Here is a 26,530-nt window from a genome sequence, read left to right on the forward strand (position 1 = left end):
CTGTCTGGAGGATAATAATATAAATTTCAAGAACATTCAAATAAAGTGAGAACCTTTTTCTTTCCGGAACTGTGGCGAACTGGCTTCGAACCGCATCGATCGCTCATACGTGGACGCGAATCTACCACTTCTGCTGTTAACTTGAGGGATACATTCCAATAAAGTAAATCTATAGAATGTTCGTTATAGTTGTTTTCATGAATTCTTAAATAGCATCGTAGAGTAGCTAAGATTTTTGCGTAATATATCAATGTCTTCACTCGTCTCCCATTGAAGGTTCCTTAGGACGAGAGATGGCGAAACGACTCGAATTGGACTTTTTGGCAACGTCAACTTTATATTTTCGTAATCTCGATAAAAGTGTGGTGTTTTTCCTCTTACCACATCGAGGCATAGCCAAAGACAATCCATTCTTTATCGTATCCCAATTACTACGTATTAGACCTACTTCCACCATGTAAATGACAGTCTTTGACATAATGACGGTTGATAATCAATTCAGTCTCCGTCATTCTGTGGTTAATTACGATGCTATGTAAAACGTAAGGACGAAAGTAACTTTTGCGTGATTTGTCACTGCGACGTACAATGGACAGTCAAATGTAAACGAGAGAGACGGAAAAGGATGTAAACTGTCAGTTACTTCGAAAGCAGTCGCCATAACTGTTAATACATCTATTCCAGTGTGAGACAAGATGGGCAGTGCCTTCATGGAAAAATATTTGCAGTTCACTGCGGAAACATGATTGCCTCCAGACGTGCACCTCTTCCTCCGAAACAAATCGACAGCCACGAATTTCTTCAGGGCTCCAAAAATATGCAAGTCACATGGGGAAGAATCTGGACCGTATGGAGAATGTGTAAGGACTTCCAATGAAACTTCTGCAGCCTAGTGGAAACATGGCAACATGAGGATACTCCAGAATCACTACTCAAACCGAATCTTCTTTCAGCCGAAAAGAGCACGCTACGCTACTCCTCGTTGGGCCAGTCACTTTGCTCTTGCCAACATTCCTAACGGTGACGCCGATGTGTGGTTGTCAATGGAACACAAAGTACTGGTCGTCAGGCAAAGACACCACCCCCATGCAGTCGCCGAGCCACTGTGGAGCATGAGACGGCATACCTTGCTGTCCCCTTAAATGTTGTTACCATTGCACCCGCTATTTGATGTGTGTTCCTTCTAGTCTTTTGCACAGTGAATCGGTCATGTGCTGCTGTAGTAGACCGTGGTCACCCACCTCCTCTCCTTCGGGTACCAGTGCCTGAGCTCTGGAACGCACGCGATGGACGTCAAACAATGCTGTGAGTGAAAGTTCCTGGCAGATTAAAACTGTGTGCCGGACCGAGACTAGAACTCGGGACCTTTGCCTTTCGCGGGCAAGTGCTCTACCATCTGAGCTACCCAAGCACGACTCACGCCCCGTCCTCACAGCTTTACTTCTACCATTACCTCGTCTCATACCTTCCAGACTTTACAGAAGCTCTCCTGCGGACCTCCTCAGGGACGTGAGTCGTGCTTGGGTGCTCAGATGGTAGAGCACTTGCCCGCGAAAGGCGCAGGTCCCGAGTTCGAGTCTCGGTCAGGCACACAGTTTTAATCTGCCAGGATGTTTCATATCAGCGCACACTCCGCTGCAGAGTGAAAATCTCATTCTGGAATGCTGTGAGTAATACCAAAGTCCTTGGCTACACTCGTCCCAGCTGGTCCTTCTTACGGTTTCCCGACGACTCTTTCGCTTTTGAAGTCGTACAGGTGTTATCACCCGGCCATGTTGTAATTAAGAACTGACTGACACACTCTGTCTTTTCCAGTTCCTTCAATTGACTCGTGTTGCGGAGGCAGCCCCATTTAACACTATAATCACGCTGGCCTCACGCTATATGTTGTCTAGCTTCCTGTACATGACAGGGAGACCTCTGGCAACATGCACCAGCGCTTACACGCGTTCCACCAATAAGTTGACATGTTATGTTACTTGGTCTACCTTGTCCTCAAGTTTTACAGAACAGTGTAGTTTTCTTAATTGTTAGTAGTTTCATGATTTTAATCTTTGGCCTACATAAGCTGACATCTTATCAGACAATGTGGTCCTAATACAGAGTAGTGCAGTAGGCATCACGTGGTCCACGTGTGAGCCAGTTGCCGGGCTCAGTCAGTGTGCTAAACACAGCGCCACCGAGGTACCGACCTGTGCATCTGTTGCAGGACGCTTGCCGCCAGCAGGAGCACAATGTGGTCATCCTGGTTGAGTTCGCCGTACAGCTGATGACCATTCTCGACCAGATCAACAGGGAGTCCTTCCAGAGGTTCAAGCTCAGAATAGGTGAGTTGCCACATCTCCCTAGTCTTATGCCTTTTTTTCCCCATCAGGCGTCATATTCAAAATACAAAGGGCGTTCAATAATTAATGCAACACTTTTTTTCACTGCCAGTTTGATTTGAAAAAAATGCGGAATTTACTGTGGGACATTGTGGAATACTCCCGGTTCAGACACTATAGATTCATGAAGTTCCGATGGGTGGCGACGCCGTAGTTAGCCTTCAAAATGGCGTTTGTGATGGAGGTGCGTTCCAAGCAGATAGCTACCATTGAGTTCTTTTGGTGGAAACTCAGAGCATCGCAGATATCTATAGGAGCACGTAGAATGCCTACGGAAACCTGACAGTCAACAAAAGCATGGTGAGTCGTCGGGCGTCTGTCAAGATCCCCCGCGTGCCGACCGGCGGCACACTGCGGTGACTTCTACCACGCTGGAACGTGTGGACACTCTCATTCGAGGTGTAGGATGGATCAAAATCAAATACCTCGTCCACAACTGGACGTCTCTGTTAGTAGTGTTGGCACATTCATCCACCAGCTGGGGTACTCAAAGGTGCGTGCTCTCGCTCCTTCCGATTTCTATCTGTTTGGCCCAATGAAGAATGCCCTCCGTGGGAAGCAATATGTGGATGATGGGAGGTTACTGATGCAGCAAGGAGAACGGTACTGTGCGGGCATACAGCTCCCTCCCCCCCCCCCCCCCTCCACACTGAGTAACCTAGTAAGGTGGCGTGACGCCAACGCATTGATCTGAGATTTTGTCGAAAAATGAGGTTTTGTAGGCCAAAAGAGTGAGAATAATATGATGTATAGGACTACTGAAAAAAAGTGTTGCATTACTTAATGAAAGCCCGTCGTAGTGTTAGAGAAAGACGTTGTTGCCTGCAGCAGATCGTAGCTAAATGGCAGATGACTGGCGATTGGTGCAGCCGCTTTCAGTTGACCCAGAACGTAATTAAATGTCACAAACTGTGTATTAATACGAGGACAGGGCCATTAACGTCCAATTAGGCTGTTGGAGATAAATCACTGTGAACAGCAACAACCGTAAAATATCCTGTATTAATCGTGTGGACTGACCTAAAGTGGAAACCTTGTAAGGGGAATACAGTGTCCAGGACGCCGTTTTATTCCGAGGTAACTCTAGCTATTAACCCAAGCTTTGCTGGAAAATGGTCTTTGACCGGAACCAGTCGCTTACTTAAATATATTCCCAACAGCATCTTACAGTGTTACGTTATTCGATCCTAAAACTGCTAGTTAAGTTAAAGATTTTACTTTCTCCGACGTCATCATTGGTTCATTATAGTAGCAAAGTAATTTCGTTGCCCGATTATCTCGTATAGTTCTTTAGTAGATAATTTCTTCAAGATGTATGTAAGTCTCGAGTAATAAACAGGAAAGCAGATTTTATGTACCACATGTTTCAGTTTTCAGTTATGACTTTTTGTCGAATTTTCTGCTGTTCACGTTCAGACCGTTGTGATTAACCAGCAGGTGTGTGTGAATAGTGCCACACTAGCTGTGGTGCTGTAGGAGGTGTTATGTCCTTGCCTAATTTCTGCCTTAGAAATGACATACTAGCAAATTACTGGTGGGGATTACTGTTGCTGTAGTCATCAACCACGGCGCGTCTTGACATTTTTCACGTTAACAAATCTGTGCCACAGGTGACTTCTAGATTTTTAGTCTGGCACTCATGCACTCAGCCACCGAGACAAACGCGCACGTACAGTTATGTATAACGATAATATTGCTAGTGTAAGAAAGTCCGGTCCAGGCACATTAGTGTGACCACCGCGTATCTCGACGTCAACGTGCAATAACCAATCACACAAGGCAAGTGGCAGAATTAGCAGTGGAGGGTATACAAAGCGCGTCGGGGTGACGCGGAAAACAGTGCTGTCGTTGTCGTAGTGCAGAAATAGATCGATTTATCTGACGTCCAAAAGGGCACAATCATTGGCTTTCGGGCCAAGGATGGGTGTATTTCTCAAACGGCTAACTCTGTAAAGCGTTCGCGGTTCGCGTGGTTAAAGTACACTGTGCGTGGCAAAATGGCGCTAGCCAAACTGGTGGCAAGGCAACTGCGGTGCAGCACAGCCCATAGGTGACAGGAGCGAACGATGGATGCGGAGATTTTTAAGGGCGAATAGACGTCCAACTGTTGAAAAACTGACTGCCCAGATGAACCAAGGGGCTACCAACAGTGTCTCCTCAACAACCAGTCACCGAACGTTACTGGGTACGAGCCTTACTGTTGTATGACCCTCTGCAGGACGGGCCTGGGCCCATGTTGGCTGCTACTCATCGGAGACAAGAGCTGGAATTTGCACGCCAGCGCTGCAACTGTCGTCCACTGAGAGGCGACAAGTGGCCTTTCCAGATGACCGTGTCCACTACTACGTAAAACTGATTTTCTCTCACCACAATGTCATCCACACTCATGCTCATAAATTAAGGATAATGCTGATACATGGTGAAACAACGCTCTGGTGGGCGGTTTGCGGGTTTAAATCACCTAGGGGTATGACCATGCGGTGCATTCGACCTGAGGTCGTCGCACGGTGGCGCTGGAAGCAGTCCACATATGCAGAGGTGTGTTGGTGCAAGTCAGAGTACAGTGCAGCGAGTAAGTGTGTGGACGTGCTAATGGCGACTGTGTATTGAAAATGGCTCAAAGAACACATATTGACGACGTTATGAGGGCTAGAATACTAGAACGACTGCAGGCTCGTCAAACACAGCAGGTCGTAGCATGGGCCCTCCGTGTGCCACAAAGTGTGATCTCAAGATTATGGCAACGATTCCAGCAGACAGGAAACGTGTCCAGGCGCAATAGTACGGGACGTCCACAGTGTACAACACCACAAGAAGACCGATATCTCACCATCAGTGCCCGCAGACGGCTACGGAGTACTGCAGGTAGCTTTGCTCGGGATATTACCGCAGCCACTGGAACAGTCTACAGACGACTGAACAGACATGATTTATTCGCCCGGAGACCTGTAAGGTGCATTTCACTGACTCCTGATCACAGGAGAGCCCGTAAAGCCTGGTGTTAAGAAGACAGTAGAATGGTCCCAGGTTATGTTCACGGACGAGTCCAGGTATAGTCTGAACAGTGATTTTCACCGGGTTTCCATCTGGTGTGAACCAGGAACCAGATGCCAACCCATTAATGTCCTTGAAAGGGACCTGTGTGGAGGTCGTAGTTTGATGGTGTGGGGTGGGATTATGATTGGTGCACGTACACCCCTGAATGTCTTTGACAGAGGAACTGTAACAGGTCAGGTGTATCGGAACGTCATGTTGCACCAGCATGTTCGCCTTTTCAGGGGTGCAGTGGGTTCCACCTTCCTCCTGATGGATGATAACGACTCCACCGAGCTGCCATCATGGAGGACTACCTTGAAACAGAAGATATCAGGCGAATGGAGTGGCCTGCCTGTTCTCCAAACCTAAACCCCATCGAGCACGTCTGGAATACTCTCGGTCGACGTATTGCTGCACATCTTCAAACCCCTTGGACACTTCAGGAGCTCCGACAGGCACTGGTGCAACAATGGGAGGCTATACCCCAGCAGCTGCTCGACCACCTGATCCAGATTATACCAACCCGTTGTGAGGCCTGTGTACGTGTGCATGGTGGTCATATCCCGTATTGATGTCTGAGCACTTGCGCAGGAAACAATGGCGTTTTGTAGTACATATGTTTTGGGACGGTTTTCTCAACTTATCACCAATGCTGTGGACGTACAGATCTGTGTCGTGTGTATTCCCTATGTGCTTATGTTGTTAGCACCAGTTGTGTGGCATCACATTCTGCAGTTATCCTTAATTTATGAGCATTCTGCAGTTATCCTTAATTTATGAGCATGAGTGTATTAGGAGGACAATGCGACGTGTTGCACAGCTCCCAACGTGCTTGCGTAATTCAAAGAGCGTCAGGATGAGTTTACCATAGTCCGCTGGCTACCAAACCCCTCGGATTTAAACCCAGTCGAGAATCCGTCGGACCACCTCGACCGGGTGTTCGTGTCACGGATCCTCAACCGTGAAACCTAGAGGAGCTGACTGCGGCACTGCAGTCGACGTGGCTCCACGTCCCTGTCGGTACGTTCCTGACACTCTTCCTGCACGTCCAAGCTAGTGATGGGGAGCTCGTGAATGAGTCGTTCAAATGAACGCTTCACTCCAGTGAAGTGTGAACTAACCACTCAATTTCAATGAACTGGTACTTCAAACTCTTCACAGCTAACACACTCCATAGTTTTTTCTAGTTCACTCTCTCTCTTCCCCTCTCCCTCATCCCATTACATCGGCGCTACGTCACTCATTCTCCCTTCACTTCAGTTCCCACTCTACTGCCTGTCGACGAATCGCGCGGCGTTTGTGGGAAACGATAGGTTTGCGATGGCTTGTGAAGGTGAGGGACGAGGGGAAGGCAGCGTCAGCTGCTTCCTGCAGTGCTGACATCATTACCCCTGACTATTTGTGCAGTTCAGTTATACTTCGCGTCTACCGTTGGCAGCGCTTGCGGACCAATGAATATTACAGATACAAACGAAGAGGTTGGCTGTGTGAGCACGCACAGCCAACATGAAAATAAAAGGTTTGTTAATAACACTGAAAGAGGGATTTTACCTGAAATCGTACCAATGACTACAGGTGACAGTTTAAACTGTTTTGAATCTGGAGTGTTATTATTCTCAACAAAAATAAAATCTACAGGAAAACTTCTGAATAATTACTTAACGTAGATATATAGACTTTGTGACAGTGGTAAACATACACATTCTATTTTGGATTAAATTTTAAAAGGAACATAAAATTGGACTGCATTTCGTTGGTAGCCGTAGTTTTCAGTCCATGAATACAACAAATAATGTTTCACTTAGCAGATAAAGACTTTTTTGGGCGCTTCATGACAAAATGTCGAGCAAGATTAAATGTAATACCTTCTTTATATGTGACAGGCTTCTCTGTTTATCTTTCCTTTGTCCCCTTCGACCATGCTCTATTTAAGTTAACTCAGACGCTGTAAGAGCATAAAACGTTGCGTGCACGTTACTGCATAGTTCGGCCATCTGTTGGTAAAATTATGAAGTATTACGAAGCTTTATTGTACGAGCGAGGCGAAGCGAGCGTAGCCGCGGCCGAGCGGCGAACTGGGCAACTTCGCCAGGCTTCCGTACTTCGTGAATGAACCACTTCATTAGAACGCTTCACGGCAAAGAGTGAAATGAATGAAGTAGTTCACGGGAATGAACGAGTTCGACCCATCTCTAGTCCGAGCTGCAATATGTGCTTATCCAGGTTTTTGACGGGTGGTCACTTTAGTGTTGACCTTTCATTAAATGATAGTGCTATCATCCAATGAAACAGTAACAAGCGTCATACTAATACCGCACAGAAATCCTTTCCCTAGCATTACTATAAAAAGAGATTGTGTTGTCTGAGACGTGCCGAGCTTAGCAGTTTACGCGTACTGTGTTGTGCCGCAGGTCTGAACCACGGACCAGTGATCGCAGGCGTGGTGGGCGCCCAGAAGCCGCAGTACGACATCTGGGGCAACACCGTCAACGTCGCCTCACGCATGGACAGCTGCGGCATCATGGGCCGCATACAGGCAAGTAGCGCAACCGACACGGCGCTGCACAGTGCCAGCTCAAGCTGCGGTGTCTCAAACAGAATTACCTCCTCCATGCCAGCCGATACGGCAGTCAGGAAGGCGCAATATTTCTTGACTTTGGAAAAATATTTCACTGTGTACGTCGCCAAAACTTTTTAACCGAATTTCGATTGTTTAAGGCAGGGGCGGGCAAACGTTGCACGCGGCTCGTGAGCGCACAGAGCTGCACGTGTGCTGCTCGCGTGCAATCGCCGAATGGGGCAGTGGCGACAGCTGGCAGGTTGCGGCAGTGTAGTACAATAAGCCGCGGACGCTGACGCGAAGCGACCACTACGTAGTGAACGTAGTATTTCAAGAACCGTAAAATGCAGAGTGAATCAAGGAAACGGAGACGTGGAGATATGCTATCTTTTAAAAAGTAATGGGAGAATCATTTTTTTCTCTGTGCAAAGACGTGAAAATTCTAAATGTTTAATATGTGGCAGTACTCTCGCTGGTCAGCGGAAGTTTAGAATTGAAGGCCATTATAATAAATTTCACAAGGACGAGTACAATTTATTGTCGGATTCTGAGCGGATGGGGAAATTGATTGAGCTTAAGAAGAGTGACCTGACGATATTAGATGCATCTGTCCTAGTTGCCGTTGTCAAGAGAGATCAGCGACTTTCTCTCGTCATGTCTCTCATCTAACTGATTTAACATTTTATGGAGCACTGTTTTCAATTTTTCAGGACGACAACAATAATAGCCCAGCGGTACGTGCAAGCTATAGAATTGCGCTTAATATAGTGAGAGCTGGAAAGCCATTTGCTGAATTAATAAGCCTCGGTTAAGAGCAAACATAAGTGATGAAAATTTACGTAACTGTTTGCGTTTGTCTGTATGCAGAAATTTTGTTCCAGATATTAAACGTATTGTAAACTCCACCTGTGATAATTAAATAAAACGTATCGTAGTTAATAGGTCCTCTTTCAAACCATAATTTATTTCAAGCACTCCTGCTAACCTTATTCCATCATTCAATAAAGCACGCTAGAAAAACAAAACGCATTACAGAGGAAGGAGTGGACAGATGGTATGGTGGGGAGGGGAGGTAAGCGGGTGGCCAGCTTGCCCCTGTGTGCACGCAGAACACCTGTTAACTGCACGCGTGCAAGTGCACCGCACACGTGCAGGATTCCTGCCCGCCCCTGGTTTAAGGTATGAAACAAAAAGGGGGATTGGACTAGGGTTTACTGGTAGGGAAGTCGCAGCATGTTACCTTTGATAGAGTGTAATCGACACACGTAGAAATAACTTCAGATCTGCATTAGGGAAGTTTGATCTTCGCTGTATGTGTTGTATATTATTGACATGGTACAAGATATTAATAGGAACCTGAGACATTTCGTAATTGAGGCAGTTACTGCTACTGAAGTACTATAAAGGAAGGTTGCACAAATATTCAGCCAGATATTGATAAGATTTCAAATTTGCACGAAGACTGGCTATGGCGTTAAATGTGCGTCTATTGAAACCTCTGCACTTAGAAAACCATAGAAGGTAGCATCCAATGGATATAATATCAATGACTCACAATTGGAATTAGTCAGCTCATGTAAACACATTGATGTAACAATTTGTAGGGATGTGCAAGGGAATGTTCACATGTGCTCAGTCGTAGATAAAACAAGTGGCAGACGTTGGTTGGCTGGAAAATGCAGCCGCACACAGACGAGATTGCTTACAGATCACAACGACTTTGCCGCGGTGCCAATGTGAGTTACCCGGATCAATACCCAATGATAATTTCTTGACTATGTGACTGACTTCGCCTAATGAGAGTAATATGGTTCACACAATCGTCTTAACAAATAGTAACAATTTTTCATCAGGTTACCTTCCATTCGGAAAGTGGATGCACTCGGCGACTGTATGTGACATAAATTATAGAGTGCAGCAGTCAGTAGTCCTTTCTAGATTTTATTATACAAATCCACATTTCGGCTAGTAGCTAGCCATTCTCAATGCGCTATTTTTTATTCTCAATGCATGTAAGTCCCTGTTGTTCGGGCGTCAGTCGAATAAAGAACTGTGACTGAAGCCCTCACAACAGGGACTTACATGCGTTGAGAATAAAAAAATAGGCATTGAGAATCGCTAGCTACTAGCTGAAATCTGGATTTGCGTAATAAAATCTAAAAGGGACGACTGATTGCTGCCATCTATAATTTAGAAATAATTTTTCATTTCTATATATATGAGTAAAGAAATGTATTGTTTAATTTAGATCTATATTAAGTAATCTGAAGTATTAGGTGTTTCAAAAAGAATCTTTCGATTTCATTAGATTGTATCTTGTAAATGAATGAAGATAGAAGGTTGGGGAGTATTTTAACCTACGCACAGAAGAACAAAGTTTTCGTTTACATCCGATCTTACAAGAATATATCTCTTACATGTTTTCACATACAACCTTGTTGTACATATATATCTACATACATACTCCGCAAACCACTGTACGGTGCGTGGCGGAGATTACCTGTACCATTACTAGTCATTTCCTTTCCTGTTCCGCTCGCAAATACAGGGTTATTACAAATGACTCAAGCGATTTCACAGCTCTACAATAACTTTATTATTTGAGATATTTTCACAATGCTTTGCACACACATACAAAAACTCAAAAAGTTGTTTTAGGCATTCACAAATGTTCGATATGTGCCCCTTTAGTGATTCGGCAGACATCAAGCCGATAATCAAGTTCCTCCCACACTCGGCGCAGCACGTCCCCATCAATGAGTTCGAAAGCATCGTTGATGCGAGCTCGCAGTTCTGGCACGTTTCTTGGTAGAGGAGGTTTAAACACTGAATCTTGCACATAACCCCACAGAAAGAAATTGCATGAGGTTAAGTCGGGAGAGCGTGGAGGCCATGACATGAATTGCTGATCATGATCTCCACCACGACCGATCCATCGGTTTTCCAATCTCCTGTTTAAGAAATGCCGAACATCATGATGGAAGTGCGGTGGAGCACCATCCTGTTGAAAGATGAAGTCGCCGCTGTCGGTCTCCAGTTGTGGCATGAGCCAATTTTCTTGCATGTCCAGATACACGTGTCCTGTAACGTTTTTTTTGCAGAAGAAAAAGGGGCCGTAAACTTTAAACCGTGAGATTGCACAAAACACGTTAACTTTTGGTGAATTGCGAATTTGCTGCACGAATGCGTGAGGATTCTCTACCGCCCAGATTCGCACATTGTGTCTGTTCACTTCACCATTAAGAAAAAATGTTGCTTCATCACTGAAAACAAGTTTCGCACTGAACGCTTCCTCTTCCATGAGCTGTTGCAACCGTGCCGAAAATTGAAAGCGTTTGACTTTGTCATCGGATGTCAGGGCTTGTAGCAATTGTAAACGGTAAGGGTTCTGCTGTAGCCTTTTCCGTATTCGTCGACTTCCGCGGGCTACGCGTGAAACTTGCTCGCACGCGTTCAACCGTTTCTTCGCTCACTGCAGGCCGACCCGTTGATTTCCCCTTACAGAGGCATCCCGAAGCTTTAAACTGCGCATACCATCGCCGAATGGAGTTAGCAGTTGGTGGATCTTTGTTGAACTTCGTCCTGAAGTGTCGTTGCACTGTTGTGACTGACTGATGTGAGTGCATTTCAAGCACGACATACGCTTTCTCGGCTCCTGTCGCCATTTTGTGTCACTGCGCTCTCGAGCGCTCTGGCGGCAGAAACCTGAAGTGCGGCTTCAGCCGAACAAAAGTTTTTCTACGTATCTGTAGTGTGTCGTGACCATATGTCAATGAATGGAGCTACAGTGAAATTATGAAATCGCTTCAATCATTTGTAATAGCCCTGTAGAGCGAGGGAGCAACGACTGTTTCTCTGCCTCCGTATCAGTTCTAATTTTTCGATTCTTATTTCGTGGTCCTTACGCGGAATGTATATTGGTCGCAGTAGAATCGTTTCAGTCAGCTTCAAATGCCTTTTCTCCAAATTTTCTCAACGGTGTTTCTCGAAAAGAACGTCGCCTTCCCTCCAGGGATTCGCAGTTAAGTTCCCGAAGAATTTCCGGAATACTTACGCATTCTTCGAACCTGTCGGTAGCAAATCTAGTAGCCCGCCTCTGACTTACTTCAATGTGTTCCGAGCTGATACGGATCTCAAACACACGAGCAGTATTTAAGAATAGGTCGCACCAGCGCCGTATAAGCGCTCTCCTTTACGGGTGAACCACTCTTTCCTAAAATTCCCAATGCACTAAAGTCGATCATTCGCCTTCCCTACCGCAGTTCTCACACGCTCGTTCCATTTCATTTCAGTTTGCAACGTGACGCCGAGATATACACTCCTGGAAATTGAAATAAGAACACCGTGAATTCATTGTCCCAGGAAGGGGAAATTTTATTGACACATTCCTGGGGTCAGATACATCACATGATCACACTGACAGAACCACAGGCACATAGACACAGGCAACAGAGCATGCACAATGTCGGCACTAGTACAGTGTATATCCACCTTTCGCAGCAATGCAGGCTGCTATTCTCCCATGGAGACGATCGTAGAGATGCTGGATGTAGTCCTGTGGAACGGCTTGCCATGCCATTTCCACCTGGCGCCTCAGTTGGACCAGCGTTCGTGCTCGACGTGCAGACCGCGTGAGACGACGCTTCATCCAGTCCCAAACATGCTCAATGGGGGACAGATCCGGAGATCTTGCTGGCCAGGGTAGTTGACTTACACCTTCTAGAGCACGTTGGGTGGCACGGGATACATGCGGACGTGCATTGTCCTGTTGGAACAGCAAGTTCCCTTGCCGGTCTAGGAATGGTAGAACGATGGGTTCGATGACGTTTTGGATGTACCGTGCACTATTCAGTGTCCCCTCGACGATCACCAGTGGTGTACGGGCAGTGTAGGAGATCGCTCCCCACGCCATGATGCCGGGTGTTGGCCCTGTGTGCCTCGGTCGTATGCAGTCCTGATTGTGGCGCTCACCTGCACGGCGCCAAACACGTATACGACCATCATTGGCACCAAGGCAGAAGCGACTCTCATCGCTGAAGACGACACGTCTCCATTCGTCCCTCCATTCACGCCTGTCGCGACACCACTGGAGGCGGGCTGCACGATGTTGGGGCGTGAGCGGAAGACGGCCTAACGGTGTGCGGGACCGTAGCCCAGCTTCATGGAGACGGTTGCGAATGGTCCTCGCCGATACCCCAGGAGCAACAGTGTCCCTAATTTGCTGGGAAGTGGCGGTGCGGTCCCCTACGGCACTGCGTAGGATCCTACGGTCTTGGCGTGCATCCGTGCGTCGCTGCGGTCCGGTCCCAGGTCGACGGGCACGTGCACCTTCCGCCGACCAATGGCGACAACATCGATGTACTGTGGAGACCTCACGCCCCACGTGTTGAGCAATTCGGCGGTACGTCCACCCGGCCTCCCGCATGCCCACTATACGCCCTCGCTCAAAGTCCGTCAGCTGCACATACGGTTCACGTCCACGCTGTCGCGGAATGCTACCAGTGTTAAAGACTGCGACGGAGCTCCGTATGCCACGGCAAACTGGCTGACACTGACGGCGGCGGTGCACAAATGCTGCGCAGCTAGCGCCATTCGACGGCCAACACCGCGGTTCCTGGTGTGTCCGCTGTGCCGTGCGTGTGATCATTGCTTGTACAGCCCTCTCGCAGTGTCCGGAGCAAGTATGGTGGGTCTGACACACCGGTGTCAATGTGTTCTTTTTTCCATTTCCAGGAGTGTAGAAACGACTGCTGTAACCGAACATTACAGGTTTGTTTTTCCTACTCGTCCGCATTAACTTACGTTTAGAGCTAACTGCCATTCGTCACATCAACTAGAAATTTTGTCTGTCTTGTATCTTCTACAGACACTCAGCTTCGACATCTTACCGTACACCACAGCATCGTCAGCAGACAACTGCAGATTGGTGCCCCCCACGCCCCACGCCCGCCAAATCATTTATTTATACAGTGAATAACAGCGCTCCTATCGCACTTCCCTGGGACGCTCCAGACGATACCCATGTCTCTGATGAACACTGGCCGTCGAGGGCAACATAATGGGTACTATTACTTAACAGGTCTTCGAGGCAGTCGCATACTTGTGAACTTATTCCATAGGCTCGTATCTTCATTGACAGCCTGCAGTGGGGAACCGCGTCAAATACTTTCCAGAAACCTAGAAATACGGAATCTGCCGGCTGCCCTTCATCCATAGTTCGCAGTATATCATGTGAGAAAAGGGCAAGCTGAGTTTCGCACAAGCGATACTTTCTAAAACCATGCCGATTCGTGGACATAAGCTTCTCAGTCTCAAGAAAGTTTATTATATTCGAACTGAGAATATGTTCAAGGATTCTGCAGGAAACCGAAGTTTGGGATATTGGTCTGTAATTTTGTGGGTCCATTCCTTTGCCCTTCTTAGATAAGGGAGTCACCTGCGTCTTTTTCCAGTCGTTTGGGACTTTGTGCTGGGTGAGAGATTCACGATAAATGCAAGCTAGGTAAGGGGCGAATGCTATAACCTACTCTTTGTGAAATCGAACTGGGAATGCATCCGGACCTGGCGTTTTATTTTCTTTCGTATCTTTCAGTGGTTTCTTTACGCGAATGATGGTTATTAGTACGTCGTCCATACGGGACTCTGTCCAATGGTCACATGACGATAGTTTGTACGATTCTCCTGTGTGAACGATTTCTTCAACGGCTTTCGTTTTTCTGTCGTCAACTGCCACGCCAGATTAGTCGATAAGGGACTTAGACCCCCTTAGTGGCTTACAAAACACTCGTTCGACCTATACTTGAGTATTGCTCATCAGTGTGGGATCCGTACCAGATCGGGTTGACGGAGGAGATAGAGAAGATCCAAAGAAGAGCGGCGCGTTTCGTCACAGGGTTGTTTGGTAACCGTGATAGCGTTACGGAGATGTTTAACAAACTCAAGTGGCAGACTCTGCAAGAGAGGCGCTCTGCATCGCGGTGTAACTTGCTCGTCAGGTTTCGAGAGGGTGCGTTTCTGGATGAGGTATCGAATATATTGCTTCCCCTACTTATACCTCCCGAGGAGATCACGAATGTAAAATTACAGAGATTAGAGCACGCACGGAGGCTTTCAGACAGTCGTTCTTCCCGCGAACCATACGCGACTGGAGCAGGAAAGAGAGGTAATGACAGTGGCACGTAAAGTGCCCTCCGCCCCACACCGTTGGGTGGCTTGCGCAGTATAAATGTAGATGTAGATGTAGACATATGAAAATAATTTTCTGGGGTTCTCTGCCAGATTTTTGTTAAGGTGCGACGGTGGTACTTGTATACATCTCGCATAGATCTCTTCACAGACGCACGAATCTATGTTAACCTATCCCTGTCCTCATTAGTGCTGATTACAGGTACGTTTGTATTCACCTTTCCGTGTGCCCTTCACTAGAAACGCAGAGAGACATCCAGGTGATAGTCACGTCCCATATTTCTTCGAGATCATGTTGCTATGCGAGGACGCACTTCTTCAAAGTTGCTGGAAGAGGAGGAACGCAGACCGAATATTTCACAAACGTCCAGAAAAAATTCACATACTGCGAGATGAGACGACGTTTGTGGTCGACGGCCCAGTGGCAGATCCTTACGACCATCACGCTGCAGGAATTCTCGACGACAAAAAGCCGCACGGTTATAACGTCACTACACCTGTTGAAACGGAAAACGCAAAACGCCTGTTGTCGCTGTTTTGTCGCCATCTCGACACGGCGCACGTTGAGTAATGATCGACAGACTGAAAGAACAGGCTGCGCCAGGGAGATCCTACCGACAACCACATGGATAGGCAATTTGATACATCTCGTGCCAAAACAAACTTTTAGTTGCCATGCAACAGTTAAAATTCGCTCCACGCTCCTATCTTCATTTATGTGTGATGTATACAGGATGTTCCGAAATTATTCGTCCAAATTACACTACTGGACATTAAAATTGCTACACCACGAAGATGACGTGCTACAGACGCCAAATTTAACCGACAGGAAGAAGATGCTGTGATACGAAATGATTAGCTTTTCAGAGCATTCACACATGATTGGAGCCGGTGGCGACACCTACAACATGCTGCCACGAGAAAAGTTTCCAACCGATTCCTCATACACAAATAGCAGTTGACCGGCATTGCCTGGTGAAACGTTGTTGTGATGCCTCGTGTAAGGACGAGAGATGTGTACCATAACGTTTCCGACTTTGATAAAGGTCGGATTGTAGCCTATCACGATTGCGGTTTATCGTATCGCGATATTGCTGCTCCCGTTGGTCGTGATCCAGTGACTGTTAGCAGAATATGGAATCGGTGGGTTCAGGAGGGTAATACAGAACGCCGTGCTGGATCCCAACGGCCTCGTATCACTAGCAGTCGACATGACAGGCATCTTATCCGCATGACTGCATCACAGACAGGAGCGCCTGCGATGGTGTACCCAACGGATCGTGCAGCCACGTCTCCATCCCTGAAACAACAGATAAAGACGTTTGCAAGACAACAACCATTTGCACGAACAGTTCGACGACGTTTGCAGCAGTATCGACTATCAGCTCGGAGATCATAGCTGCGGTTACCCTTGACGCTGCATCACAGACAGGAGCGCCTGCGATGGTGCACTCAACGACGAACCTGGGTGTACGAATGGCAAAACGTCATTTTTTCGGATGAATCCAGGTTCTGTTTACAGCATCATGATGGTCTCATCCGTGTTTGGCGACATCGCGGTGAACGCACATTGGAAGCGTGTATTCGTCATCGCCATACTGGCGTACCACTTGGCGTGATGGTATGGGGTGCCATTGGTTACACGTCTCGGTCACCTCTTGTTCGCATTAACGGCACTTTGAACAGTGGACGTTACATTTCAGATGTGTTACGACCCGTGGCTCTACCCTTCATTCGATCCCTGCGAAACCATACATTTCAGCAGGGTAATGCACGACCACATGTTGCAGGTCCTGTACGGGCCTTTGTGGATACAGAAAATGTTCGACTGCTGCCCTGGCCAGCACATTCTCCAGATCTCTCATCATTTGAAAACGTCTGGTCAATGGTGGCCGAGCAACTGGCTCGTCACAATAAGCCAGTCACTACGCTTGATGAACTGTGGTATCGTGTTGAAGGTGCATGGGCAGCTGTAACTGTATACGGCATCCAAGCTGTGTTTGACTCAATGCCCAGGCGTATCAAGGCCGTTATTACGGCCAGAGGTGGTTGTTCTGGGTACTGATTCCTCAGGATCTATGCACCCGAATTGCGTGAAAATGTAATCACATGTCAGTTCTAGTATAATATATTTGTCCAACGAATACCTGTTTATCATCTGCATTTCTTCTTGGTATAGCAATTTTAATGGCCAGTAGTGTAATACAGAAGGTAGAGAACATCAGAAAGAAATATAATCAGTTATGGTACATATGGTCTCTGACGTCAGTTTCTGATGCCAGGAACGATTTACACAGAAGGTAGTCTAGCACACTAATTACAGCAGTGCCATTCACAGGAACTGCTCGAATGCGCGACCATTCGCCTGCGTCACGCTGCGTATCGTCGGACCACTGATAGTCGTGCCCATTCGAAGACTTCTGGCATGTCCGCAATGATACCACGACGACGACAACCCCGTTTCCACAACGGTTTCATACACCATCTGCTCCATATGCCCACAGAGGCAGAAATCCAGACACGTGAGGTCAAATGACCTGGGTGGCTAAGCCATAGGACCACCCCGGCCGATCCATTGATTCCCGAAAGTGGATCTCAGGTGATTCCTCCCAGCAGTGCTGAAATAGGGCGGCACCCCATTGTGCTGGGAGTACATCCATTGTCTGACATTCATAGGTACATCCTCCAGCAGCTCTGGCAAGGCAGCCGGCCGCGGTGGTCTAGCGGTTCTAGGCGCTCAGTCCGGAACCGCGCGACTGCTACGATCGCAGGTTCGAATCCTGCCTCGGGCATGGATGTGTGTAATGTCCTTAGGTTAGTTAGGTTTAAGTAGGTCTAACTTCTAGGGGACTGATGATCACAGATGTTAAGTCCCATAGTGCTCAGAGCCATTTGAACCATTTCTGGCAAGGCATATTCCACGAAGCCGCAATATCTCCTTCCCTTGAGGCAGAATGGAAGAATGTATGGTCCATCCAACTTATCACCAAGAACACTACCGAAAACACCGAATCGCTATTGATGAGCACGAGGTCGAGTGTCTAGCGGATTCACATGTGCCCAACATGCGAAATGTGGTTGTTAGAATGTCAGTACACATTCCCATTCAGCGACACCGACGCAACAACATACGCCAAAAAAATTAAAAATAGGTTCCCTAACATCACAAGTTGACTTCAAAGACCATATGTTCCTTCACAAAATATATTTGTTTTGGTGTTGTTTATCTCCTGTATTAATTTGGACGAACAGTTTCGGAACACCCTCTATATGAAATAGGGCTAATCATTTTAGTTGGCCGTTGTGGCCGACTGGTTCTAGGCGCTTCAGTCCGGAACCGCGCTGCTGCTACGGTCGCAGGTTCGAATCCTGCCTCGGGCATGGATGTGTGTGATATCCTTAGGTCAGTTATGTTTAAGTAGTTCTAAGTCTAGGGGACTGATGACCTCAGGTGTTAAGTCCCATATTGTTTAGAGCCATTTGAACCATTTGAATCGTTTTTAAGCACACTGTGTGAGGGCAGTCATAAAGTAGTAATTAACACCTCGAAAAAATTATGTTACCTAACTACTATTTTGTGTATTTGCACGTACATGTATGCAGTCGTGGACCACATGGAAATCTTCGTACCACAGTACCGAAGCACGCCACTACAGGAACTAAAACGAAATAGCTCAGCACATTTCTATACTGCCAGCCAACCAAAATGCTATACGAAGAAGAGTTGGAGAATCACATCCGGGTTGATTTTTGAGATAGCACGTTGTGCAAAGACACATGATTGAAAATACATCCCATGTGAAGTGAGGAAGATAATGAAATTAATATTGTTGCCAAAATTGCTGCCTATAACCAATGCTACACGCCTCGGCATTGAACCAAAGAGGCTGTGGATGTTGCTGGGGTGTAGCAGTCCATGCTGCTTCCACGTACTGTCACAGTTGATATGGTGTAGCAGCAGGTGGTGTATCGTGGGCCAATCATCTACCAGACATTTTCGATAGGCGAGAGGTGGGAGAATGGGGAGGCCAAGGCAGAAATACAATCCGATAGGCGACCAAAAAGTCCTGAACATACCATTCACGTGTGGCCATACATTACATTTTAGCAATGTGGCCGTCGGCAAGCTCCGCATGTATGGGAGGACAACGGGTTCCAACACTTCAGAGATGTAGCTCTGGCTGGTTAGCGTACTGGCAATGCGTTACTAGGGGCATGGGGAGGGGGAGGGGTGCAGGAGTGGAATACCAGCGCAACACACCAGTATGCTGATGCATAAGGTAACAGTTCAACAGTCTTTCACAACAGTGTTGTCCAGACTCTAATCCGATCATCGTGGTGGCCCAGGCAGAATCGAGATTCGTCGGTATAAACAGTGTCGTTCCATTGGCTATTCATGGCCGTCGTTCATTGCACCATCCCCGGTGCAAACACCTGTGGCGTTGACTCAGTGCAGTCCGGAACCACGGGACTGCTACGGTCGCAGGTTCGAATCCTGCCTCGGGCATGGGTGTGTGTGATGTCCTTAGGTTAGTTAGGTTTAAGTAGTTCTAAGTTCTAGGGGACTTATGACCTAAGATGTTGAGTCCCATAGTCCTCAGAGCCATTTGAACCATTTCGTTGACTCAGTGGTAAACGCAGCAATGAACGTCTCGCGGACAGTCCTCTCTGCTGCAAAAGACGTCTAACGGTACGCACGGACACTGCTTGTTGTGCAACAGACCGAATTTGTTGTGGTACGGTTCGCGATGTGGCAGAGCGATCCGTCACTGCCACGCACACAGTATGCCTATCACGTCTAGTTGGGCAACGAGGTAGGTTTAATCGGTCCCATCGGTCTGTCGTTCCCTCCCGCATTCGGTGATTACAGCTGCTCGGTTCCGTCCGACACGATCACCGATTTCCCTGTAGGATGATCCGCTCTAAAGACGCTCGCTGTCTTCTAGGAGGCATACTGAAAGCTGCTTATGCAAAACATAGGGCAATTCCAGTACGGCCACGCGGCCGTCCGTTCCCCCTTTATACATCGCTTGTAGGTGGCGCTACCTGCGCCCGTGATGTGCGCCTGTGATGAAATGCTGATCTTGTGCATCTCTCATCGCCGCAAACGCATACTGCAAATTTAATCTGATCTGGATGCTTCCTTCAAGTTGTTGCAATTTTTGGATAATCTGCTGTGTATTTTATGTGTAGCTGCGCCGTTCCGTTTGCTCTTCTAGCGGTGTGCTGTGGTACAGTGGCGAAGGGACTTCTGTATGTACCTAAAGTACAAACTGCAGACATGTACCTGCAAATAAATAAATAAAATAATTTTCGGGTGATAATTACAAGTTTACGACTGCCGTTTCTACTTGTGCGGGGAGACAGTCTGACTTGGTTGAAAGGTTCTTGCTCACAAGGGAACATCCCCATCGCACCCCCCTCAGATTTAGTTATAAGTTGGCACAATGGATAGGCCTTGAAAAACTTAACACAGATCAATCGAGAAAACAGGAAGAAGTTGTGTGGAACTATGAAAAAATAAGCAAAATATACAAACTGGGTCGTCCATGCGTAAGATAGGCAATATTAAGGGCAGTGTGAGGCGAGGAGCGCCGTGGTCCCGTGGTTAGCGTGAACAGTTGCGGAACGGGAGGTCCTTGGTTCAAATCTGCCCTCCACTGAAAATTTTGCTTTCTTTATTTTCGCAAAGTTATGATCTGTCCGTTCGTTCATTGGCGTCTCTGTTCACTGTAATAAGTTTAGTGTCTGTGTTTTGCGACCGCACCGCAAAGCCATGTGATTAGTTGACGAAAGGACGTGCCTCTCCAATGGGAACCGAAAACATTTGATCGCAAGGTCATAGGTCAACCGATTCCTCCACAGGAAAACACGTCTGATATTTTGTATACGACACTGGTGACGCCATATGCGTCACATGACAGGAATGTTTTGTCGCCCCACCTAACTTGTACACTTGGCAAATGGGTAAAAAGATTCTTCTACCTTGCCCGATTTAGGTTTTCTTGTAGATGTGATAATCACTCCCAAAAAAAGTGATGAAAACATAAGAGTTTTTCACATAAACTGAAAATAAAAAGTTGAAATTTTCGGTCGAGGGAAGATCTGAACCAAGGACCTCTCGTTCCACAGCTGTTCACGCTAACCACGGGACCACGGAACTCCTCGCCTTATATTTCCCTTAATATTGCCTATCTTACGCATGGACGACCCAGTTTGTATATTTTGCTTATTTTTTCATAGTTCCACACAACTTCTTCCTGTTTTCTCGATCGATCTGTGTTCAGTTTTTCAAGGCCTATCCACTGTGCCAACTTATAACTAAATCTGAGGGGGATGCGATGGGGATGTTCCCTTGTCAGTATGCATGTTGCAGGAGTGTCCCTGCGTTGCAGTTGTTGTAATGAGGTTGTGCTGTGGTGTCCTCAGGTGACGGAGGACACGGCCAAGATCCTGATGGCCGCCGGATACGACTGCGAGTGTCGTGGGCCGACCTTCGTCAAGGGCAAGGGCACGCTCACCACCTACTTCGTCAGGACGCCCTTCGACGAGAAGTAGGCCCCGTCGACTGCCTGCGATTCGCCTGCACCGACCATGTTGGACGCTTATCTCCGGAAACAGTCGATCGTGTTGTCGTCATAAGAACCAGGGAACGCCGGGACATGCTCGCTGCTAAAGAACCAAGATGTTGGCGACACACCCAATTTTTCCGTCAAAATGTACAAAACTCTTTACGTATGAAACATTACATGCCGACAAGAATTATTTCATCTTGAGAGCTTTTATCATCTTATACATGTTAGTACTACAGTTGTTATGTATCATATTGAACTTGTGGTAATTTGAGAACTGAATATGGCACTAAATTAGTGACAGCGCTTAATACAGTAATACAGCATGCTGGATTGTTTCACGATCTTAGCGGTGATAAACGAAACGGCTCGTTTTTACTACCGAGATCTTATGAGGCTTTTGCTTCTGATGCGATATGTCGTCAGGTTGTGAAATAAGCTCTTCTGGGATTCTCAGTACAGTTCTCATTTCCTACTGGTATTCAAAAGTCCTTGAACCTAACTTATATTTGTACTTGTTGTTGCATTATGAGAAGGTAAATGCTCAGAGTGGTACTGCATTGCTGCTGGTATGTAAAACATTTTGACTACTTCACTTATTTAAACGTGAAACAATTTGACCGATATTCTTCAGAGCTCAGGACTGATTGTATTACAAAACTGAAATTTAGTAGTAAGAGAAATTGTTTGCTATGTGCCCTGTGCTATTTATCATTCCCTCTTGATATTCGAAGGTGCTTGTTTCAGTTTTTCTGCTATGCACTGGAAATACGAAGAGCTATCTTTCAGGAAGGGATATTATTATCATAAAATTTCTTTTATTGTTTACTTTAATCTTTAGTAGTGACATGTTGTGAACGATTTGCCCTGGAAACTGAAACATGAGTTGATTATAAAACGTAGGTATATTTCATTAGTCGATCGAAGATCACTGGAAAATGTTTGATGACACTATGATTAGTATCACCAACTTAACAGACTCTAGGGAATACAACTGTTAGGAGAAGCTTTTTCATCAGTTCAAGAGAAATACAGTTCTTTGTGAGCCCCTTACCAACACTATAGACCTGTTTCTATTTCCGTTAGTTCCATTAGCCATTCATAGTGTGAAGGAACTTAAAGTTAGAAGTTCTTTTATTTTATGTGTCAGCATTGTTCTGTTTATGCAGTACAGGCAACTAGAATACATTTTGAACATGAGGGAGACACACAATATAATGATAGGATCAAATTTTATTTATCTGAGTTGTTTGAAATTGCTTTCTTGCAGTCACTCAGCAAATTTGTTCCCTTTGTGGAACAGACATATTCCAATCGTTTGTGCTGTACTGTAATCGAAACACATGTAGGAGCAGTAATTCTCAAACACTCATTGCCGTTCTGAGGACTAATATAACCTCTTCCTGTAATGTGACTATTCAATTCAAAGACTGTTGTCTGCTTGTAACTTGGCTGTCACTATTGATAAGAAACATGCTCTAACAACACATGTCTCAAAGTTTATTCTTGCTTTAGTTGCAAACAATTTCCATTGTTTTCTAACATTAGCAATTGTGTATGGAATTTGATGTAGATTTGTGTCCACCGTGACGTAACCAGTTTGAAATTAGATGTCCCTTTGAAAGAGAAATTCGTCTTCTCATGGGGATCATTCTTGCAAAGCTAATCAGAAAATTTATTTGTACACACATTTTTACCTACTTACTGTTGTTCCAGTGATGGTGACATTGTTTCCTTCAATACCCTTTAGACAATGACGACCAGCCATGAAATACTATAAATTTCCGCCTTATGTGTAACTCACCCAAAGAGAAATTCAGTATTGGAGTAGAGATGTGTAATCACTCTCTTTGCCCCTCTGTTAAATTTGTTCATTTTCTTTTTAAATGTTAATGTTTCTTTCTTGGGAAAATGCGTACGGTGATGTGGGTACTATGAATTAGTACCAAAAGCCAAAGGTACCACAAGAAATGTAAATTGTGCTGGTAAATACATTTCAGAATAGAAACATGTCAATATAGTTCATATGACACAGTTAAAATGGAAATGTTACTCTAAGATAGGCCATAAAGGAACAGTGGTATGTCAATAACCGTTCGACACTATGACGATAGATAATGATAAACTGGCTCACCACTGGAGAGGAAAATTTACATTTCAGAATTTCATCCACCATAGTAATTACCAAGTGACATCTTCATTTCTGAAGATGAACAAATGACCAGTACATAAGAGTATTCTAGAAACGTTCACATGATCCCATAACTTAGTTTTCTTCTTAGACACCTATCTCTAGGCTCTCAAAACGTTTTCCGCCCTATGCCTTTTCCATGATATGCTGGCAGTTTCATTAGTTTGCAATGTCATACAGTACTCGAAGCATTCTTCTTGCCCTTGCTCTCTTCACTCCAATTGTTCATTCTTCATTGCAGGCCGTTTCATCACAGTATGTCTTCTAACAGTGATGTTTTCCTTATTCTTATCATCTCCATTAAATTTTTCCCCTTTCTTCATATTTCTTCAGTTCTCATTATGTCATTCCATTTCATTTTAAGCATTTTTTTCTCCACAGCCTCATCTGACTCATGTGTCCAAAGAACCAATTTAGGTGAAACAGAGATGCAGATGTTTATAAATGCTTATTCTTTTCTAAATGTTGTCATGTTTCTAGATTGATGGTTTTATATATGAAATACACCAATGATCAAACATCACTCCACTCACCTTCGCTCCATTAATTATGTTAGTCTAGCAAGTGGCTCCCAGGACACAACGTTAATTGGTAACTTAAATTGTACTGGAGTTCACATATCTTACCCTGTCGCAGCAGCTTTCAAATGCTGCATCCTGTTGCCTGCCTTACAGAGAGAAAGGTGCCTCTGGCTGTAGTCGCTCATGGACCACCTTGCCCTTCCCTACCTGCCATCTGCCGACAAGTTCTTAGACAAATAACTACTTTCTGCAAATTATTATCAAATTAAAAAAAAACTTACGATTTGGCTCCATAGCCAGTCAACCAGTACCATTCCCAAAATGAACAACTGTGTTACAAAAAAACTTCTGTACTTCTCACACTTGATTATTAGACGAGGCCAGAGTACTTTCTGTTATTGACACATCATTGCTTCCTTATCTAAACCAGGAAGTCCTACTTTCGTATGTCACTGAGAAACATGATAGATGCATTATGAGTTCTTGGTTGGTTCCAAGGGTACTTACTGCAGGATAGTACAGAGTGTAGGTTGCTGTGTTTATGTGCAATAAAATTTTACTATACTATGATTCTACTAATAGCATATTGACTGTGGGCGTTTTCTTAGGTGCTTTGCTTGGGCACCCTACTGAATTTCAAATTTTAGTGTGAAGAGGAGAATTCCTATTTTTGCTGGTATACAAGGAAACACATTGACAAAAACAAACTTAACTATTTGACAGCAAGCAGCCATTTTTTCCTGTTTGGTTGGTAACTGTCTTGAAATTTGATATCAGTTTATCAGTTTACAGTTGTACAGTCGCAGTCACAATGTCAGTAAGATCTAGTTTCTAGATACTGTTACTAGAAGCATGTACATTTCCTAAGAACAGCCTTAATCTTGCCTACTATGACTGACTTGAGGAAACAACACTGATATGATTCTTGAAATATATCAAACAATACGAATATTGTTAAAGTACACATAGGTGTGTTTTAGCTGCATTCACATTTGTGTTATTTAGTTTGCCAGACAATAGTGCGTGTACATAGAAAATATTACTGTTGTGGAAGTGTTGTAGATAGATTTATAGAATCATCAGTTTATGAGAAGAAGACAAAATCTTATGAAGCCTTTACAGGCTTTGGTCAAATTGCTGAATTACTTGATGTGTCTACTTCAGATTCCCTTTTGCGCATAGTGCATTTCCTGTAGTGCTGTAGTGATCACCCTCCATGCCAGGTGAGATACCCTGCTATGTCAAGCAGCAGCGTAGAGAAGTTGAATAGTAGGCACTATGATGTGCATTACTCGTTGGTGTGTTTTAGGCTTTGGTTTGCACAAACTAAAATAGTATCTGTGAAGTAGGTAGAATTTGTGAAGTAAGAGCTAGGATGTTAACATTCAATACATTCCGAGATTCAGGTTACAACTAGGAATGGCATGTAACCAGTGCAACAAATCAGATTATTTATGTATGTAAATGTAAATGTGCATTTAATAAAAGCATGTTATTTATATTTCTCCTCTCTGTTCCTTTTCATTAATGTCCCTGGATAAAATTCTTCCACAGGAACTAATGAAAAATACACTGAGAAGACAAAACTAATGGGACAGCGAAATTCACGTACGCTGCAGTGAAAAAAGTCGTGGAGTCGTGCAATACTTTCTAATGTCGTGTCGGACCTCCTTTTTGTCCGGCGTAGAGCAGCATCTCAACGTCGCCTGGACTCATTAAGTCTTTGGAGAACCCCTGCAGAAATAATGAACCGTGCTGCCGCTGTAACCGTCCATAAATGCAGAAGCCTTGTCATTGCTGAATTTTGTACACGAACTGACCTGTCGACTATGTCCCATGGGATTCATCTCGAGCGATCTGGGTTGCCAGATCTTTCACTCGAATTATCCAGAATGCTCTTCAAACCATTCGCGAACAATTGGGCCTGGTGATATAATACAGGGTTATTACAAATGATAGAAGCGATTTCACAGCTCTACAATAACTTTATTATTTGAGATATTTTCACAATGCTTTGCACACACATACAAAAACTCAAAAAGTTCTTTTAGGCATTCACAAATGTTCGATATGTGCTCCTT

At 45.4% G+C, this 26,530-nt stretch overlaps 1 protein-coding gene across 1 annotated transcript in view; it reads left to right on the forward strand.

Annotated features, from left to right (window-relative positions):
• The window catches only part of LOC126176958 (adenylate cyclase type 2), a 334,232-nt gene extending 308,297 nt beyond the window's left edge, over positions 1-25,935 (forward strand). Inside the window, exons 17-19 of the mRNA XM_049924166.1 lie at positions 2,210-2,327; positions 7,832-7,956; positions 21,595-25,935. Coding sequence (XP_049780123.1) covers positions 2,210-2,327; positions 7,832-7,956; positions 21,595-21,723 — 372 coding nt within the window. The 3' untranslated portion in view covers positions 21,724-25,935. The remainder of the gene's footprint in view (positions 1-2,209; positions 2,328-7,831; positions 7,957-21,594) is intronic.
• Positions 25,936-26,530: the final 595 nt, after the last annotated feature.

The sequence above is a fragment of the Schistocerca cancellata genome, chromosome 3, assembly GCF_023864275.1.
Source record: "Schistocerca cancellata isolate TAMUIC-IGC-003103 chromosome 3, iqSchCanc2.1, whole genome shotgun sequence".
NCBI lineage: Eukaryota > Metazoa > Arthropoda > Insecta > Orthoptera > Acrididae > Schistocerca > Schistocerca cancellata.